Source organism: Chlorocebus sabaeus, chromosome 10 (assembly GCF_047675955.1).
Source record: "Chlorocebus sabaeus isolate Y175 chromosome 10, mChlSab1.0.hap1, whole genome shotgun sequence".
NCBI lineage: Eukaryota > Metazoa > Chordata > Mammalia > Primates > Cercopithecidae > Chlorocebus > Chlorocebus sabaeus.
In genome coordinates, this window is record NC_132913.1 from 13639387 (window position 1) to 13659279 (window position 19893).

The 19893-nt window shown below is 42.2% G+C and overlaps 1 protein-coding gene across 1 annotated transcript in view; it reads right to left on the reverse strand.

Moving 5' to 3' along the window:
* Positions 1-10583: 10583 nt before the first annotated feature.
* The window catches only part of LOC103216942 (5-hydroxytryptamine receptor 5B), a 36525-nt gene continuing 27215 nt past the window's right edge, over positions 10584-19893 (reverse strand). Inside the window, exon 2 of the mRNA XM_007964749.3 lies at positions 10584-11077. Coding sequence (XP_007962940.3) covers positions 10742-11077 — 336 coding nt within the window. The 3' untranslated portion in view covers positions 10584-10741. The remainder of the gene's footprint in view (positions 11078-19893) is intronic.

Below are 19893 nucleotides of genomic sequence, written 5' to 3' on the forward strand. Positions count from 1 at the left end.
GCGCAGGGAGGCAGATACACAGCACACTTGACCACAGAACTGGACCATCTGAGATGTTTTTCAGTAAACAGAAGGCATGTAGCTGAAATGATTAGCCCATGTAGTGTTGGTCACTTGGGCCTTTCACCTGCCATGGTACCTTTTGTTCCCAGCTCCTCCAGGTGCCAACCAGCAGGCTTGGTGACAGCAACTGGAATGAAAATTCGGTGTCGTTTTAATTTTTATACGTTACTCAGGTTTATTTCTCAGAAAATTGAAAACAGACCTTGTGCTGAGGACACTTCAATAAAAATTACACCTTCCCCTGCCCCAATGTTCATTTGAGTCACAGCATGCAGAGGGGCTGTGCATCCCCTCACTGAAGGCACATTCGATGAGGCTACACTGCAGATGGGTCATGATCTGAGCCAGGAGAGAAAGAGAGACACTGTTCCCTGCACTCAAGGCAAGTAGGGTGTCAGGAGGAAGAGCAGTGGGGTTTGCAGAGATCCAGGGAAACTTCCTGGAGGAGGCAGCATTTGGGCCCAATCTAAAGGGAGAATCGGATGTTGACAGGCAGGAAGATTGTTTTAAATGAAAATACGCTAGGATTAAAAACCCAGGAGGATGCAGAGGAGTGCAAGGCCTGCGTGTTGGGAAAGGAGGGGATAAACTGGTCTCTTCCGGAGGCTTCAGAGACCCATCTAGGAAGTAGGGCTGAGACTAGACTTTGGAGGGCCTTGGAAGGGCAGCTGACGGTTGACTTTAATCCTTGGAAATGACCAGTGCAGATCAGACACGGAGCTCCTGCTGCCCTGGTCCTCAGGAGTCTGGTAACTCAGTCATGTTCAGTAGGTTTGTGCTCCATTCTGCATAAATCTTGCAAACATACCAGGTGGCAGGTTTGGACAGTAAGCTTGACACAAAAGCTTAAACATGTCAAGCAACTGGAGCGTTCAGCAGCCACAGAAATGTGTTCATTTTTAGTTCCCTAATGGATGTGATTAAGCAGGGCCGACATGTACAGATTCAGAAACACACACACGTGCTGGATTAAAAACAGCCCCTGGTTTCAGTGCCAGGCCCAGCAAGGCCTGCCTGAGCCAGGGGGAAGCAGCAGCTTGCAAATAGAAACTGCCACGTGAGGGCGCTTCTTGGGCCATGTGCAGCTCCGCCTCAGCTGGTCCTTGAGCCGCGGTGTTGGGGGGGTTTTGAAGGGCTGGGTGAAGTTGAAGCAGTAATTGCAAAAGAACAGGTGGCACTTTGAGGGCACGGGAAGGAGACAGAATTTTGACTGCGTTTGAAATTATTTCAGTCAGGGAAACATCTGCGTTATCTTGTTAAGCAGCTTGTAGGCCCACCCCTGGCTAACTGAACTTTGTGAGCAGTTAGGGCAGTTATTCGAATATTTGTCCACAGATGGTAGGGAGGCAGATGACATTTTGGGGTTACTGGAGTCCCCCTCTGATGGGGAAAGTACGCCATGATTAATCCAAAGCAGCCAGTAATTCTTTTTGAAAGTGCAGGCATTTATTTTGAGCTGTGTTTCACAGGAGTTTCATTTGGTTTGGTTTTGGTATAGGGAGGTGTCCATAGATCTCTATTCCCTTTTTTTTTTTTTAATCCACAAGGCCTACTACGGATAAATCAGTTTCTGTTGCCTGAATACACTTTGAATTAGACTACAGAAGCCAGTTTGAGCTCAGATTTCACACTTGCTGCAGGCAACCCTCAGTGTGGACAGTGTCTTTCTGAGTAATTAGGATATGACTTTATAGTGAAGCCATACAGGCTAAGGAGATGCCCCAAGGCCCCTGATCATTTCAGAAACCACCTGGAGAGCCAGAAGGGGTCTTCCCAGGGCTATGGCTCTCTGTATGCCTAGACATAGTGTGGCATTATGCTCTAAGCCCACAGGCTTCTCCAGAGTTAAAAGGAAGCAAGAACATCCTTAAGTTACTTTTTTAAAATGTGCCCTTCAGGAGGAACCAGGTTTCCCCAGGAGGGACAGGCTCCCTGCTCAGTCAGCACAGGGAGTTGCTAGCGGGCAGGCTGCACAGTGCTGTGGAATCTCCGCCAGCCTCTGGGTTGGGGGCTCCTTCCCACTACGTGCTTCTTAAGGAGTGCATGGGACTGCTCTGCTTAAGCCAAAATCAGCTGTTGTGAGCAGGATAAGACTGGGTGATTGCAAGGTGCGTGGGGAGATGCTAGGACATTTTTTGATGTCTTTGACCTGTGCTCTCTCTCTACTGGATGACTGGGGTTAGCTACCACCACTAGAGGGAGATGCAGAGTGTTAAACAGTTGTCAGAGTCACGCTGAGGGGTGTTTTAACAGAGGACAAATTCCCAGTTTGTCAAGCGTATCTCTGTTAGAGTCTGAAGTTCATCGTTTTAATGGTTCTAGCTCGTAGCCCTTACATATTTTCAGGATAGCTGGGTCCTGCCAGTGTCCGCTGAGTCTGTCAGCACATCCACAAGGCCCAGGCATAGGAAGCATTCTCTGACAACACCGAGCCCTTGGGACCTCCTGAAACCTTGAGCAGAGGCTGGAGAAGCCTTCAGACCGTCCTTTCACTACCTCACCAAGTGTCATGCCTGGGACCTCAGACCTCAGGGTTGTGACGTCGATGTCAGGCCCAAGTCACGTCTCTAGTGACCGAAGCAGACCTGCCTGAAAGGGTACTCTGAACAGTGAGCCCTGGCCGTAACCTGTGCCCTCATATTTCTGCTGCCTCAGATGGTCTTGTTCGTCCACTTGGTAGGTGACTGATGATCACCCTAAAAGGGAGGTAGGCATCTAACAGTAGCACAGTTACTTTGAGCCTGACCCCTTGTTCTGAAGTGCAGATGCTGAGTTGAAACATGCATTGAGGAAGAACACTTTAAGGAAGCACTTTATGATTTACTCATGGCTGGTGTTGGCCTCAAGGTAAAAGAAGATCTTAATGCAGAACAGTACAACAAAGTGCCCCATAGGATGGGTGCCATCATCTATCACTGTGGTTGGGATTCCCAAGGAAAGTGCCTTGTTCCGTGCATCTTCAGAATCCCCCACGCCCTCTCTTGATCCTTTTCATGAAGTCCAGAGCATTCCTTCTATGACAGCCTGAAGATGCATTGTAAAAGGTAGTGCTATAGTAGTATTCCCTCTTCTCACAATAAATGTGCAAAACTCCTGGAGGATTTGGTGCCCGATCTGCAGCATACTTGACAACACAGGGAATACTGTGGATGCTCCACACCAGCCTTACATCCGTCCCCCAAGTGTGCCGAACTCATGCCTGCCCAGGGCCACCGGGCCTGGCCCTGGGCAACAAAAGTAAGGGCCTGTCTTACCACAGTCTCCCCAGCATCTAGCTCAGGGTAGATGACTGACTGGGAAATTCCAGTTGGATAAAATGGCTTTTCCACATGGCAACTTTGCATCTCTATTAGCAAAATTTAGATTGAACCTTTCCTCTACTTGATGCTTAGTTTGAGGACAGGTAAACAGTTTTCACAGCTTTAGAGGGTCTTAGAGTGTGTTATGAAGTTTGAGATGAAACAAGGTGTCAGAGGTTTTGAATCTTTCAAAGGAATTGCCTTTTACAGATTTTTTTTTTTTATTCCCCAAGAAGGGAAAAAGAGAGGGAAGAACTACAGTAATGTTAGAGATAAGGTATGTTTCGGCTCAAAATGTGTCATGAATCTAAAGGTAACTTGATGGGTAGAAAGGTCTCAGCCATGTGAACCAGGAAGTGGGAGCACAGTGCAAGGCTGTGGGTGGCAGCACTAGATACAGTGGTGGCAGGAGTGTGACACGTAGGCACTCCATGGGGGACAGCCAGACAGTGTCTATCAAAAGTGCAAATGCATCAGCTTTTTGAACTAAGAATTGTACCTGTGTACCAGGGTCTTTGTTGAAACATTGTAATAGCAAAAAGTTGGAGAGTGCCACCAGTATAGGGGAATGGTTAAATACATTATGACAAGCTTAAACAATGGAATAGTTTGCAGAAACTTAAAACAATGGATCCTGTGTGTGTGTACTACCATAGAATGGTCCCCAAGATGCATGATTAAGTGTGGAAAAAAGAAGCCCATGGTATCTTAATGTTTGGAATGGAGAAAAATGTGTAGATGTGTGTGTGTGCATATGTTTTCACACAGACATATACACATGTATATCATATGTCTGCCTGCATATGCCTAGGATTTCTCTGGGAGGACACCCAGCAACCCGGCAGCCTGATTGCCTCTGGGAAGAGGGGTGGGAATGACTTTTCAATGTACACCTTTTGTACCTTTTGAATTTTGTACCATGTACATGTATTATCTATTAAAAAATAGTTTTTAATTTTTAATTTGGTTTACTTTTCTTAAAACAATAGAACCAAAATGGAAGAAAATTCTGATTCACTAAATCTGCTTTCTTAAAGATAAAGCCTTTGATTCAAAAGTAGTGAGACAGACTCTTTCTTGGGTCTTGAGGCAGTGGGCCATACAAAGGGGGGTGTCCTTTTCTGGTAGAACAGAATGGGGCAGTGAAGCAGAGGCTGGCTCTCCTCACACTCTGGGAGCACGTTGGGTCAGCAGAGGGAGGGATGGGGACAGGGAAATGGATGGTGACATGACTCATCCCTGGGACAGATGGGCTGCCGCAGGGTTCCCTCTGTCTCACAGAAATCACAGTGCAACCCTGGTCCTCTGACTTTTGGGGTACAAAAGATAGGCATACCTCTGAGTCATGATTCCAGGGGGGCTGTTAACATCCTCCAGAAGCCGTGCCCATCTTGTGTGGAAACCTGCTGTGGGTGATCCTTCTCCACCCCTGCCGCCTTTTAAAAACCAACACAACTCTGATTTTGTCCAGCTCCGAGGTGGCTGTGTGTCAGCCCCAGGAGAGGAACATGACAGCCATTCCAGTCGGGAATCTTACTTCTGTTGGCCAACTGCTGGTTTGCAGATGGATGTCTAAGCCAGTTATGGCCAGTTTAGGGGAGACTGCTGAACTTCTTGGAAAGATTTCACCCATTTTGAGACCATGAAAAGAGACATCCCAACGCACTGAGGTTGGCAGAGGGAAAAGGTGGAAAGAGCCTGGCTCTCTGAAGGCATGACAAGCCTCTCAACCACGCTGAGGCCCACCTGCTTCCATATTCTTGTTCCATGAGAAAAATGAACCTCTGTTAGCTTGTGCATTCAACCAACAAATACTTGAGTTTCTTCTATGTGTCAGGCCCTGAGAATATAGCAGTAAAAAAAGCAGACAAAAGAACCTGCCTTCTTGGAGCTACCCTCCAGTGGAGAAAACATACGAACCAGATAAATATGTAAATATTGGCATGTGGTGCTTCAATATGCTGATTAAAGCAAGGAAGAGCATCAGGAGTGTCTGGCTTGGTGGCGGTTGCAATTTTATATTGAGAAGTGAAGGAAGGCCTCACTCACTGACTAGTGAGGGACTGAGTATATAGATACCTGTGTAAAGAGCATTCCAGGCACAGGGGATAGCAAGTGTAAAGGCCCTCAGGTAGGAGCATACCCAGCAGGTGAGTTTGAGGAACATGAAGGAGACCTGTGTGGGGAGCCACTGGAGGGTTTTGGAGAAGGAAATCCATGCGATCTGGGTTCATTTGTTTGTTTGTTTTGAGATGGTGTTTCGCTGTCATTGCCCAGGCTGGAGTGCAATGTCGCAATCTTGGCTCACCACAACCTCCGCCTCCTGGGTTCAAGCAATTCTCCTGCCTCAGGCTCCCGAGTAGCTGGGATTACAGGCATGTGCCACCACACCTGGCTATTTTTATATTTTTAGTAGAGATGGGGTTTCTCCACGTTGGTCAGGCTGGTCTCGAACTCCTGACCTCAGCTGATCCATCTGCCTCAGCCTCCCAAAGTGCTGGGATTATAGGCGTGAGCCACCGTGCCCGGCCAATCTGTTCATTTTAATAGGCATCCCTACACTGAGTGTGGTGGCTCATGCCTGTAATCCCAGCACTTTGGGAGGCCGAGAAGGGGAGATCGCTTGAGCCCAGGAGTTCAACACCAGCCTGGGCAATATGGCAAAACCCTGTCTTTACTAAAAATACAAAAAATTAGCCAGGCGTGGTAGAGCACAACTGTAGTCCAAGCTACTCAGGAGGCAGAGATGGGAGGATGGGTTGAGCCTGGGAAGTCAAGGCTGCAGGGAGGCATGATCACGCCACTACACTCCAGCCTGGGTGACAGAGTGAGACTGTCTCAAAAAAAAAAAAAAAGATCCCTCTGGAGGCTGTGTTGACTATGGGGAGGGCAGGGCATAGTCCAGATTTAAATATAACTAAAATGAAAGTTTTATGAGATAATACTTCCCCTTTTAATACAACACTCTGATTTTTTTTTTCCTGTTTCGAAAATGCTGAGCATTGAAGTGCTGGTTTCCATCATCCCGTCGTAGCAGATGCCTTTTTATGGCAGATGAAATGTACTTCCCCTTGACTTTGGGCTTTTGCTTGTCCTATGGGTTGTTAGCTGACTTGATACAAGTTTTGAAAGTATGCTTGCACGGATGGGTTTACCCTCCTGCCCTTCTCTCTTGAGAAGCACCCTGTTGGCCCAAGGACAGGATGAAGGACAAATAGAGCAGGCCTAGATACAACCTGCAGCTTGAAGCCAAGCCCAGAAGAGCCCTGCCTTAGATCAGTGAAATCCCAGCCAACTCAGGCATATAAGCAAGAAATAAAGATTTGCTATGTACCACCGACACGTCATAGTAATTGCACACGACTATTGAGAATGCAGCTGATTGAGCAAACCCCAAACTGGTTTTATGATAGGTTGTGACCTGGAGTTGAAAAGATACCTCTCCACACCACTCAGGTGAGGGGCCAGAAGAGCAGCCTTCTGGGAATGGGACCTACATGTGGAATAGACGCTCACAGAGCACAGCCATTGTAAGAATCCAAGTTCGCTCAGACAAGGCCAGGCATGGTAGCTCATGCCTATAATCCCAGCATTTTGGGAAGCCAAAGTGTGAGGACTGCTTGAGGCCAGGAGTTCAAGACCAGCCTGGGCAACATAGGAAGATCCTGTTTCTACATAAAAAAAAGTTTAAAAAAAAAAAACATCCCTCAGATATGCCTGAAGAAACATGGAGGCCATATTCAAAGGGAGAAAAGTAGCATACTTCATGTGTTACAGATGACCAAATTAATAAAGCTCTTCCATTAGCCACATCCATCCTACAGACCTGGAACTTTGTGCAATTACATTGTGACACCTTAGTGATAACTTAGAAAATAAATCCACACATGGCCGGGCGCAGTGGCTCACACCTGTAATCTCAGCACTTTGGGAGGGCGAGGAGGGCGGATCACGAGGTCAGGAGATCAGGACCATCCTGGCGAACACGATGTAAACGCTGCCTCTACTAAAAACAAAAAAAAATTAGCCGGGCGTGGTGGAGGCGGGCACCTGTAGTCCCAGCTACTGGGGAGGCTGAGGCAGGAGAATGGCGTGAACCCAGGAGACGGAGCTTGCAGTGAGCCCAGCTCGCGCCACTGCACTGCAGCCTGGGTGACAGAGCGAGACTCCGTTTCAAAAAAAAAAAAAAAAAAGGAAAGAAAGAAAGAAAATAAATCCACACAGGGGAGAGATGAATTCCTCTAACAGCCTCCCAACTCCATCTTAGTTATGTTCTATAGGCAAAGGGGATGGAGGGAGAACAGAGACATTACACTTACCAAGGATGTTCCTAGAATGTTAATTGGAAATCAGATGTGTTTTTGTCACTAGAATTCCATTTCATATACTCTGAATTAAAAGGAATCATAAGTGCATCCTTGCATAAAGTCAGTCATCAACTAATTCGTTTCAGGAATTCAACATTTTATAATTATTGTGAGCAGCTGAAGAAGGCTTACTAACTGAAGACAAGTTTGAAGTCTAAAATGTCCAGCAGAAGTTGCCACCAAATTGGCAAGCAAATAGTTTTCTGTTAAGGAAATCTAAACATAAACGTGATTCCTTCTGCCCAGGATGCTTCCATAATGAGAGTACGTTAAGTCAAAGCCCCTGCCAAATAAACAATAAAAGCACACTATCCAATAGCAAGAGTAAACAAAAAAATTTTACAGGTGCCTACCCAACCATACCCAGACTCTCCTTGAAACCTTCTTCCTGGAATCCAACTAGAATAATGCAAGAGGATTCACTATATCAGGTGCAGTCTGCAAAGGCTCATGTGGATCTCATGCTGCAAAATGCAAGCCACAGTTGAAACATGGAGTCTAGTCAGGTTTCTGTTAGGTTCCTTTCATCTTTCTCATGTTTGGAAACAGGCAGACTTGAGTCCAAATACCTGTCTGCTATGTATTCACTCTGTGACCACGGGCAAGCTACTCACCCTCTTAGAATATAGTTAGTGAGGACTATATTTACCTTATAGAGTGAATGGAGGAGTGAGTGATCATTTGTATTTAAAACCCAGTACAACAGCTATGCATGATGGGTGCTCAATAAACAATACTTTTAAAATTTATTCCCGAATGTGCATTTTATGAAGGGAGAGATGGGGAGATTATTAATACCCCCTATTATCTTTCAGTCAATGAGGGAAGATTCTCAGTAGACCCAAGATTGAGCTCTGACCCTTAAAAGACAACAGTGATGGATGACTGAGTGTATCATTTGACTGGTAACTACATACCTGTTCCACCTCCTCCAGGTTGTCAGTCACCTGCTTATTAATTTCTTCCCTGCCTTAATTCACGAGATATGAGGTGGCTTGTAGGAAACAAGCAGAACAACAGTAAACTATAAACTGAACATAAAACACTAGGATAGGGAAATCTAAAATTGGAATCATAGACTGGCTGGAAACATTATACACAAATAAGTAGGCTACTGGGTTTTATATAAATTCCAGAGTTAAGCCAACAATTTGGTTCTGTGCTTCTTCCTCATCAAAATGAAAATGGAAACACAGTCAATTAATAATCCTCATTGTCATGAAAAGAAAACATGACTTCACAAAGAACGTAATAGGATGATTAACTGCATCCTTACATGAAATGCACTGATGAGTTTTATAAGAATGTTTCCTGTATCTTCCAATGAAAAAGAACAGAATTCCAAAACACAGCTCCAAGAAGGCTGTCCAGGGTACCATACTAATTACCTTCCTGATGCCCAGTCTCTAGCAACAATGGAATGGTTGGACCATGTATTCTTCCCAGACTCTTCAGAATTCCTTCATTTAACAGGGTTGGTACCTATGAGAACTGGAGCTATATATGGCTTGGGGTTATACTGGTACATGATCCACAATTGCAAAAATACAAATTGTTGAGAAAACAAGTGTTTGTAACTCATTTTACAACACAATTGATCTGACTCAAATGACCTGCACTAATATGAGGCTGTTTCTAGTCCTTTTCTCACAATGTATATATTCATACATCTTACTGCAGAAATACTCAATTATTGATTACATGCTGCTGTCCTAGACCCAGTCAGGGGTGTTTTCTAACGTATGGACTATACCATAAATGTCTATATACTATATATGCCTTTCTAAAACCCAAAAAATAATTCTGGATTCTGAAACACATCTGGTCCCAAAGACTTTGGAAAAGGAACTATGGACCTGTATTCTCTAATAAACCTTAAAATACTGGTACAATTTAGTGTAAGGGTGAAGAATATCTGTATAACTCAGATATCAAATGAACCACTGGTGGAGCAGATCCTTTGTACAAATTAAAAAGCCTAATCAATAGGCAGCTATTCTGCCTCCAAAATGAGGTAAACTGTGACCAAGATGATGTAGTCCATGCCTTGGATTCCTATACATCTGGGCCACATTTAACATTTTCTGGAAGGCCATGAGTCACTATGGCAGTTTTGGGTGGGGGTGAGGGGTTGTTGGTTTTGGATCCTACAATAGGCATCATTTTTCCCATCTCAATGTCATACGCAGGTATGTGTCCACCATAAGAATGATTCTGAGTCTAGAAATGAATTACCTGGCAAGCTTTAAAAAACACTGTTGCCTGGGTTTCACCTCCCAGAAATACCAATTTAGTTGGCCTAAAGAGCAACCTGAATATCCAGAAGTATCTCTCACTGATGAAAAGAAAGTCATCTAGACAACTGAAGAGATGGATTACCAGACCTCTTCTTTGAGAGCCTGATTCAATAGGTATGGTTTGCACTGAATATCTTTTTTTTAAAGCAAAACTTCAGGGATCCTCATCTTCTCACAAACTGGCATACACTATCCTGTTGGGGAAGCGTAAGAGCCTGGGGAAGATAAGCTAAGTAAGGTGAATAAAAGAGGTAGAGAGGGCTCTTCCACAAAGGAGAAAGTCTTCTGAGTGGGTCACCAAACACACCACTGGGGCCATGTGCTGAGAACAGCCCTCTGAGGAATATACTATTGACAAAAGAAAAGCAAATCAGCTTCAACTCTTGCGTTAATTTTAAATAATCAACAGTAGCTGCCTAGAGTGCTGTCCTGGAAAGGATTCTGAGACCAGGTTCCTGCTCAGTGGAAGCCAAGCCATGACCAATTGGCAGTCTGCCATGCACATGGGAAGAAGGCATAGTTACAACATCTGCCAGACCTATGCTGTCTTTCTTGAGAGCCTTGGCTCTGCTGCTTCTACAGTCCAAGTCCAATGGTATAACTCTCAAGACAGCATTAGCACTCAGCTGTGGAGGGAAGGATCTCAGATCACTGAAGAAAAAGTCCAAGTTTCCTTCCTCCTTACAATCTACCCACGTCTCTCTAACCCCTGTGCTCATCTCTCCTTAGTAAAGAGGCTCTTGAAGGCATTGTTGTAGTTCCTGTTAAACGCTGTGTAAATCAGGGGGTTGAAGAAAGAATTGGAGTAGCCAAGCCACAGAAATATGCTTTTCCAGATAGGGGGCGGGCTGCAGGCACAGAGTGGACTGATGAGCTCCGTCAGGAAGAAGGGAATCCAGCACAGCACAAACACGCCAATCAGAATTCCCACCATCATGGCTGCTCGCTTCTCCTTCTGCTCCCGCCAGGAGTCTCCGCTCGCCTGGAAGGCCACCGTTGCTCTGCTATGTGCCGTGAACACCATTTCGGCCTCATCAGGTGCTTCCTTTACCTTGCAACAAAGAAAATAATGGAATTAAAAAATAAAACAGAAAAACAAGGAAGAAGCTGAACAAACCAGAAAGACAACAACTCCTCCTAGATTTGTCAGAGAAGTGAGATCACAGGGCTAAATGCTGCTCCAAAAATGGTCAGGTGAATACAGAGCATCACCACTTACCAGAGCAAAAACCCACAACCAGAAACTTCTGCAGGAACCAGTGCTGGGGTAAGAAAACGTAAGCTCTAAATTGACAAATTGCCGGAGGCTCAGTGTGGAAAAATCTGACAGTTAAAAAAATCCAGGAAGACTTAGTCATGGAGTGGGGTAGAGGGTAGAGGTGTACATGTTTATGTTTTATTATTTCCAGGGTCTCTATCAGGTCCTCACAGTGAATACTGGAGAAAAATCACCTTGTGCTTTTGGCAAGGGGAAGGGAAAATAATCCATTTTGAAATATGCCAAACCATTCTGTTCTTAATAGGGCCTACCCTCATGAGATTAACTTACCAGAGCCTAACCTGAGGGCTTTTATCAGAGCCCAGTCTACCTGGAGGAAGGGAAATACCCACCTCCAGTCCCCTGTAACCATCCTGCCCCACCTAAGGGGAAAGTAGGACTTAGAAGCACTAGTAAAGTTTACAGTCCAGGCACACAGACTAAAAAACAACTGAGACCTAATCACAGGACTACAGAACACTTCCCCTTCTCCCATACCTCACCACCATATTAACTAAAGGCTCATCTACCACGGTTCCTTTTACCCAGTGCATCATGTCTACCTTTCAACAAAAAAATTACAAAGCACACTAAAAGGCAAACAGCACAGTTTGAAAAGACTGAACAAGCATGAAACCAGTCATAGATGGCTATGATGTGAGAATTATCAGACAAGGAATTTTTTTTAAAACTATGATTAATAACAGCTTTAAAATAAAAAGGAGACAACATGTAAGAAAGATGAGTAATGTAAAGAAAAGAAATTGAAATTCTAAAACCAGAATTTTTTAAATGTTAGATATCAAAACACCAACAGAAATGAAGTTTCCCTTTCATAGGTTCATTAGTAGACTGGGCACAGATGAGGAAGGAATCTCTGAACTTCAGGATATGACATTAGAAACTTTGAAACCAAAACACAAATAGAAAAAAAGATGTATAAAAATAGAAGAGTCCAGAGTGGTGAGACAACTACAAAAGTTGTAAATACACTTAATGAGAATACCAGAAGGAGAGCAAAAGGAATATAAACAGTATTTGAAGCAATGATGACTGAGAATGTCTCCTAGTTAATATCAGACACCAAGTCACAGATCCAGGGAGATTAAAGAAAAATAAATACCGGATATAAAATACAGACACCTAGGCATGTCATATTTAAACTTGAGAAAAGCAAAAATAAAGACAAAAATCTTGGAAGAAGCCAAAGGGAAAACCTATAGATAGCAAAGATATGCATTACATCCAGCTTCTCTTCAGAAACCATACAAGCAAGAAGAGTGTGAAGTAAAATATTTAAAGCATTGAGAGAAAAAAAATCCACCAACCTAGATTTCTAGATCTTGGAAAATTATCCTTTAAAAATGAAGGAGGAAAAAAAAATAACATTTATCAGACAAAAATTGAGGGAATCTGTTGCCAGTAGACCATCTTGGAAGAAGTGTTAAAGGAAGTTCTTCAGAAAAGGAAAATTATGTATCAAAAACTCAGATTTGTGTAAAGAAAGGAAGAGCATCAGATAATTAATAAGTAAAGATAGAATAAAAACTTTTATTTTTCTTATTTGATCTAACAAGTTCAAAAAATAATAGCAACAATGTATTTGAAGATATATACATATATACACACATATACTTATGTAAGCTATATGTAAGTGAAATGAATGATAGCAAGATACAAGAAATAGGAGCGAGGGATTAGAATTATTGTGTTATTTTGAGGTATGTGTTCTACCCATGAAATAGTATAGTGTTATTTGAAAGTGGACCTGGATTAGTTGTAAATGTGTGTTGCAAACTCAAGGGTCAACCACTAAAAAAAAAGTGAAGAAGTGTAACTAATATGCTAAAAAAGGAGAGAGAAATGAAATAATATTCTCAGTTAAAACTATAAAGGGCAGAGCTGTACACAGTGGCATAGACCTATAATCCCAGCTACTCAAGAGGCTGGGGCAGGAGGATTGCTTCAGGCTCAGGAGTTTGAGAACAGCCTGGGCAACATAGCAAAATAAACAAACAAACAAGAAACCTACAAGGGGCAGAAAAAGAGTGCAAGAGAAAAATAGGAACAAAGAAAAAGGACAACAAATAGGAAACAGTAACAAAAATGGTACATATTTATTTATGTCAGTAATCACCACAAACATCATTGGTCTAAAGGCACCCACTAAAAGAGATTGTCAGAGTGGATCAAAAAACAAGACAACTATATGTTGTCTACAAGAAACCCACTTTAAACATAAAGACACATATAGATTAAACGTAAAGGGATGGAAAAAGATATACCATGCTAACACTAACCAAAAGAAAGAGAGAGTAGCTAATTTCATTTCAGGCAGAGCAAACTTCGAAGTAAGGAAAGTTATCAGAGACAGAGGGGAACATTACACAATGATAAAGTCAGTACTCCAAGAAGACATAACAATTTTTAATGTGTATGTGCTTAAAAACAAAACCAAAATATATGAGGCAAAAACTGATAGAACTGCAAGAAGGAACAGATTACTTCATTATTATAGTTGGAGACTTCAACACTTCCGTATGATAAATGGACAAATAGAGCAGGTAGAAAATCATTAAAGACATAGTTGAACTAAACAACACCATCAGTCACATAATATACTTGACATCTATAGACTACACAACCTACAACAGTAAATTACACATTCCTCTCAACCTCACCTAGAACATTCACCAAGGCAGACCACATTTGGCCATAAAACACACTTTAACAAATTAAAAAGAAGAGAAAGCATACAAAGTCTGGCTTTTTATTTTTTCTTTCACAAAAGAATAGAAAATCCTCAAATACTTGGAAACTTAAAAATCACTTTGAAATAACACATGGGTCAAAGAAAAAAATTGATGAAAATTTTAAAATATTTTCAAGTAAATGAAAATGAAAACAAACATCAAAATTTGTGTGATGCTGCAAAATAGTACTTAGGTGAAAATTTATAGCACTTTATATATTTTATATATATATATTAGAACAAATATCTAAAATCATTAATCCAAACTTTCACCTGAGGAAACTGATAAACAAAAAGGGCAAATTAAATCCAAAATAAGCAGAAGAGAAATAAAAATTAGAGCAGAAATAAACGTGTGAAAACAGGAAATCCATAGAGAAGACCAATGAAACCAAAAGCAGGTTCTTTGAATAAATAAATAAAATTAATAAACTCTAGCCAGGCTAAGAAAAAATCTACCAAATTATAATACCAGAAATGAAAGAAGAGATAACACTATAGATCCCATGGACATTAAATGGCCAAAGGAGGCTGGGCATGGTGGCTTACGCCTGTAATCCCAACACTTTGGGAGGCCAAGGCAGGTGGATCACAAGGTCAGGAGTTCAAGACCAGTCTGGGCAACATGGTGAAGCCCCATCTCTACTAAAAATACAAAAATTAGCTGGCTGTGGTGGCGTGTGCCTGTAATCCCAGCTACTCGGGAGGCTGAGACAGGAGAATCATTTGAACCCAGGACGTAGAGGTTGCAGTGAGCTGAGATCATGCCACTGCACTCCAGCCTGGGTGACAGAGCAAGACTCCACCTCGGGATTTAAAAAAAAAAAAAAAGACAAAGGATTGCTGTGAACAACTCTATGCTCACAAATTTGATAACTTAGATGAAATGGACCAATCCCTTCAAAGACACAAGCTTGAGAGACATAAGCCACCAAAACTCACACAAGAAGAAATAGAAAATCTGAATAGGCCCATAGCTACTAAATACAGTGAATTAATAATTAATAACCTTTCAAAACAGAGAACACCAAGCCCAGATTGATTCACTGGAAAACTCCATTAAACATTTTAAGGAAGAAATTATACCAATTCTCAACAATCTCTTTCAGGAAATACAAACCGAAGGGAGTACTTTCTAACACATTCTGTGGGGCAACATTATCCTAATACCCAAATCAGCCAAGGACAGTAAAACTACAGATCAGTATCTCATGAACATGGATACAAAAATTCTCAACAAATATTACCAAATTAATCCAACAATGTACAAAAAGAAAATTATACACCACAATCAAGTGGAATTTATCCCAGGTATGCAATTCTTGTTCAACATTCAAAAATCAATTAATATAATCTGGCACATCAATAGGTTAAAAAAGAAAAAAATGTATAATAGTAATAGATACAAAAACCACATTTTTACAAAATCCAACACCTACTCATGATTTTTTTTAAAAAAAACTCTTAAGTAGGAATAGAGGTAGGGGGACTTCATCAACTTGATACAGAATATCTACCAAAAAATCTACAGCTGCCATCACACTCAATGATGAGAAACTCAAAGCTTCTCACCGAGGTCAGGAACAAGGCAGGGATGTCCCTCCTCACCACTGCTTTTCAGGATCATATTCAAAAGTCCTAACTAATGCAATAGACAAGAAAAGGAAATAAAAAGTGTACAGATTGGGAAGGAAGAAATAAAACTGCCTTTTTCTCACAGATCACATGATTATCTACGTAGAAAATCTGAAAGAACAAAAAAAAAGAAAACACCCTTGGAACTATTATAATAAGTGATTATAGGAGGATTGCCGGATACAGAGTTAATACAAAAAAAAATTGAACATTTTCTTGTATACTAACAATGCACAAGTAAAAATGATACCATTTACATTAGCATCTGAAAAATGAAATAGGCATAAATCTAACAAAATATGTAGAAGATCTGTATGAAGAAAACTGTAAGACTCTAATGAAATAAATCAAAGAACCACATAAATTGAGATATTCTTGTTCATCGATGGGAAGACTCAATCATGTCAAGATGTGAGTTCTTTCCAATTTGATTCAATGCAGCTCTGATCAAAACTTCAGGAAGTTATTTTGTGGATATTGACAAACTAATTCTAAAGTTTATGTGGAGAAGCAAAAGACCTAGAATAGCCAACACAATATTGAAGGAAAAGAATTTTGGAGGATTAATACTACTTGACTTGAGGACATACTATAAAGCTTCAGCAAGTAAGACGGTGGCATTGGTGAAAAAATAGTGACAATAGATCAATGGAACAGAAATGAGAGCCCAGAAATAGACCCACATAAATACAGTCAACTGACCTTTCATGAAGGAGGAAAGGCAATAAACAATAGAGAAAAGATCGTCTACTCAACAAATAGTGCTTTAACAACTAGATATTCATAGGAAAAGAAAAATTATTCTAGAACTAGACCTTACACCCTTCACAAAAATTAACTGCAAATGGATCATGGGCTAAATTAAAATGCGAAACTATGAAACTCCTAAAAGATAGCATAGGAAAAAAAATTAGATGACCTTGGGTTTGGTGATGACTTCTCAGATGCAATACTGAAGGCACAATCCAGTAAAGAAAGAATTGACATACTAGACTTCATCAAAAACAACAACAAAAATCTGCTCTGTAAAAGATACTGACAAGAGGATCGAAAGATAAGCCGCAGTCTAGGAGAAAATATTTGCAAAAGACTTATCAGATAAAATACTGTTATCCAAAATACACAAAGAACTCTTCAAATTCAATGAGAGTATGAGCAACCCATTTAAAAAATGGGCCAGAAACCTTAATAGACACCTCAAAGAAGATATACAGATGGCATAAAAACATTTGAAAAGGTGTTCCACAGCATATGTCATCAGGGAAACAGCAAACTAAAACAGTGAGATACCACTACACACCTACTAGAAGAGTCAAAATCCAGAATACTGACAGCACCAAACGCTGGTGAGGATGTGGAACAACAGGAACCCTCATTAATTGCTGGTGGGAATGGAAAATGGTACAGCCACCTTGGAAGACTCTTTTGTGACTTCTTACAAAACTCAGCATACTCTTACCATGCAATGCAGCAATCATGATCCTTGGTATTGACCCAAAGGAGTTGAAAACAATATCCACACAAAAACCTGCACACAGATGTTTATGGCAGTGCAGCTTTATTTGTAATTGCCAAAACATATGGAAGCAACCAAGATGCCCTTCAGTCAGTGGATGGATAAACTGTGGTACATCCAGACAGTGAAATATTATTCAGTGACATACAGAAAAGAGCTATCAAGGCATGGGAAGGCAATGAGAAAACTACATATTACTCAGTAAAAAGAAAAGCAAATCTGAAAAGGGTACATACTGTATTATTCCAATGATATGGCATTCTGGAAAAGGCAAAACAACTGAGACAATAAAGAGTCAGTGGTTGCTAGAGGTTGGGATGAGTAAGCAAAGCATAAAGGATACTTAGGGCAGAAAAAGTACTCTGTAGGATACTACAGTGGTGGATACATATCGTTATACATTTGTCCAAACCTACAGAATGTGAACACAAAGAGTGAACACTCATGTAAACTATGGACTTTTCATGATAATTATTGTCACTGTCAATGTGTCAATTTTAACAAATGTGCTGCTGTGGTGTGGGATGTTGATGGTGGGGGAGGTTGTATGTGTGTGGAGGTGGGGAGTATATGGCAACTCTCTTTTTACTTTCCATTCAATGTTGCTGGGAACCTAAAACTTCTATAAAAAAGTAACTTTATTAATTTAAGTAAATAAGTAAAATATAGTACTTATCATGAGCTCAGATGCATTCAGGGTGGTATGGCCATAGACAAACTATAATACTGTATGATTAAAGCAATGGGAGGTTACTCCAGTCTTGTCCAGAACCTCTCCTCTAACTTCATTCAAAAGGCATTTATACCATAACCCATCAAACAATGTTAGGTGAAAAGGTTACTGAAACTGTAGGTTAAAATAATATCCAAAGATTCGTCAAGGAGAGAGAATGATGGTCCCCATGACCTCAAATAATATGATATAAACAGGAAGTGGGGCGATTAAGAGCAGGAGCCTTGGTGTCAGACCCAGGCTGGAGTCCCAGCACCACGGGGAAAGCTCGTCTCCCTCTCTGAGCCCGTTTCTCCAGCTGCACTGCTGAGTGATGAAAATCCTCTCCCCAGCTAAGGATGTCCTGCCAATGAATTGAGAATGCCTGATTGGGCCCAGCACTACTGCCTGGCATATGTATTCACCTATTCTGTACATATGGAGTGGACTTGAGGCTGGGACTAGGACCACTAATAGAATAGACCTCATCTTGCCCCTCAAAAAGGTTACAGTTAGACAGACAGTCTGTAAACATGAATATTGCAAGAGATTGTATAATCACTACAGTAAACAGATTCAGTTTAAATTAGGTGATAATTCTGCACTGTCCAGCTTTATAAAAAGAAAACTGACTGTAAATGCCTTTGTGATCATAACTACCTTCCAATTAAGGAGGCTCAGGCATTACTCTCCACACCTTTCACCTCCATTTGTTAGTTAACTCCTGTTTACATTTTGGGTCTCAGGTTAAAGACCACCAGTCCTCCCAGAGCCATCTTCTCTGATCCTACAAAGTCAACCACGGCTCCCTGTTTGGTGCCATGTTTTCCTTTTTTTTTTTCTTTTTGAGACAGAGTCTAGCTCTGTCGCCCAGGCTGGAGTGCAGTGGCCTGATCTCCACTCACTGCAAGCTCCGTCCCCCAGGTTCACGACATTCTCCTGCCTCAGCCCCCCTCCCCCGGGTAGCTGGGACTACAGGCGCCCGCCACCACGCCCGGCTAATTGTTTTTGTATTTTTAGTAGAGACAGGGTTTCACACTGTTCGCCAGGATGGTCTCAATCTCCTGACCTCGTGATCCACCTGCCTTGGCCTGCCAAAGTACTGGAATTACAGGTGTGAGCCACCGTGCCCGGCTTTTTTCTTCTTTTGCAGTGATTTGTGTGACTATTTGCCTGATGTCTGGCTCTCCCATCCCAGGTCAAGCTGAAAAAAGGCAGTGTCTTCCTAGTACATTACCTACCTGGCAACAGCACTGGCACCCAGTGGGTGCCCAGCAAATATCTATCACTAATGGTGTATTGTTACAGCAGAGTGACCTGCATCTGTGTTTCTCTTCCTCCTCGGAATGCTGCCAGGGATGGCCTCAGGTACTCTGCCCGTACAGACACAGAGCCCCCCAGCAATGACTGCGTCTAGCTTTTCTGAGGCACAACTGGAAGCAACTATCAGGATGACCACTCAGCTGTGGGCACTTGACCTTGTTCATGGCTGACACACTTGCCTCCTCTCACCTGCATCAGGGTGGCCAAAGCTGAGCAAGTGCAAGGGGCTCTGGTGTCCTGGCTTTCACAAGCTCAAGACTCCTCGTTCTCAATGCTACCTTCAGATTCTGCATCTTCTGCTACTCCCCCCAGCACTGCCTGGATCTATTTGTGTTGTGCTGAACCCTTATTAACTTCAGTTGGGAAGGCACCAGGTTCAAGAGACTGAAGAAGAGACCAACAGCCAGCAAACGAGACATGGGGTTTTATCAAGGACTTACATACAGGGGAGAGAGTCCAGTGGTGGTAGGCTGGGCAGGAGAACTATCTTGCCTTCAGAGGCGAGCTGGACAAGAAAACTGCAACCTCTTGCAAACAGCATGTAGTTTATATTGCATTTTCACTTAACACCCTCCTCTTAACAACTTCCACCTGGAAACCTTCATGTAACCCAAAACTCAGGGCCTGAATCCCCTGTATGGCCCATGTCCAACAGGATGGCATAGGACAGG